Here is a 1,323-nt window from a genome sequence, read left to right on the forward strand (position 1 = left end):
GCAGTGCACTGGGAACACCAGGAACACATTTGTGCTACACTTGAATGGAAAAACTTCTGCATAACGAACACAAACAGGGTCACAGGCTTAGCAGTGCACTGCTTGTTTAAAAGGTTGGCATCACCCAAAAGCTCACATTTTCCTATGTTTTCAGGAGCATTCACACTCCAGAAGCATCACTATTCCAACTTTTTAAAGTCAAACCACAGGGCACTGCCAAAATTTTAGCACAAGACACCTATCAATAATACATCTTAATTTAACATGTTGTACAGAATCATTAAAAGCAAAGGAGACACTTACCCTTCTTAGCTCCTGCTCTGGAGGAAGCAGTGAAGAACTTCTTCACAGTAGTGACCTTTCGTGTTTTCTCATTGGTTTTCTTCTCCTCAAACTTGGAAAAGGTCAGTGACTGTGCCCCTTGGGTGCTCTGACTGCTGGCATAGGCCTCTTCCTCCTCACGCTGAAGCCTGGAATGAGGAAACCAGAAGTCTAATTTAAGTGCTTAAAAACAGGACAAATAATTTATTGCACACAAAATGATCTTAACTACTCCTCTGACATGCTAATTCTCCTCTATGCCCATTTTCTGCTTCCTACCACCTCTCCCTTCACTACATTGCATCCACCCTTGCCATGCTGGAATGGGAAAAGCAAGGGAAAGGTTAAGATGTCCAAGGAGGAAATAGGCTAAATTATATTACCCTTCAAGATGCTAGAAGGTTAAGCAATTGTCTTTAAACATCCATCCAACTCTGGATGGACCATAAATAGTCTTGGATCTGCAATCTCTTGAGGCAGGAATTGTATCTTATCTGTGCTGACAACCCCTCCAACAAACAATCACAGCTTATCTGTGCCCTTACTTAACATCTCCTTAGTCAAGCCTTCCTTAAATACCTCCCTTTATTGGGCAGAGATGGTACAAGACTGACAGCATATCTATCTGCTCTAATAAAGACTTCAGTTCTAACTGTTTAAGCCAAATTTATGACAGAGGTAACAAATGCCATGTCCTCTGTACTCACTGCTTTACCTGGCACCTTCAGACCAGGCAGCAGCTGAAATGTAGAACCATCATGTTGGCTATATTCAAGACCATTACCTGCCATCTCCAGAGGTAGGGGTATTTTAATTAAAACTGTCACTTTCCCCCTTCCAACTGCTAGACAGAATTACTGATTTACATATACAAATTAGTCAGTTTTTATTGAGAGGTTGGGGGTGTTTACGTTGGTGACTTCACAGACTTTCTTTTGAACCCTCTTAAATTAGAATGTCATACATATTCATTCTTGCATCTAAAGGAAGGATTTCATTCCT

At 41.1% G+C, this 1,323-nt stretch overlaps 1 protein-coding gene across 2 annotated transcripts in view; it reads right to left on the reverse strand.

Moving 5' to 3' along the window:
• Positions 1 to 1,323, reverse strand: part of RABGEF1 (RAB guanine nucleotide exchange factor (GEF) 1) — a 17,973-nt gene that overhangs the window by 9,371 nt on the left and 7,279 nt on the right. For both annotated transcript variants that reach the window (XM_009076680.1, XM_009076681.1), the window contains one exon: positions 304 to 470. In XM_009076680.1, the coding sequence (XP_009074928.1) occupies positions 304 to 470 (167 nt within the window). The remainder of the gene's footprint in view (positions 1 to 303; positions 471 to 1,323) is intronic.

The sequence above is a fragment of the Acanthisitta chloris genome, unplaced genomic scaffold (genome assembly GCF_000695815.1).
Source record: "Acanthisitta chloris isolate BGI_N310 unplaced genomic scaffold, ASM69581v1 scaffold20286, whole genome shotgun sequence".
Lineage (NCBI taxonomy): Eukaryota > Metazoa > Chordata > Aves > Passeriformes > Acanthisittidae > Acanthisitta > Acanthisitta chloris.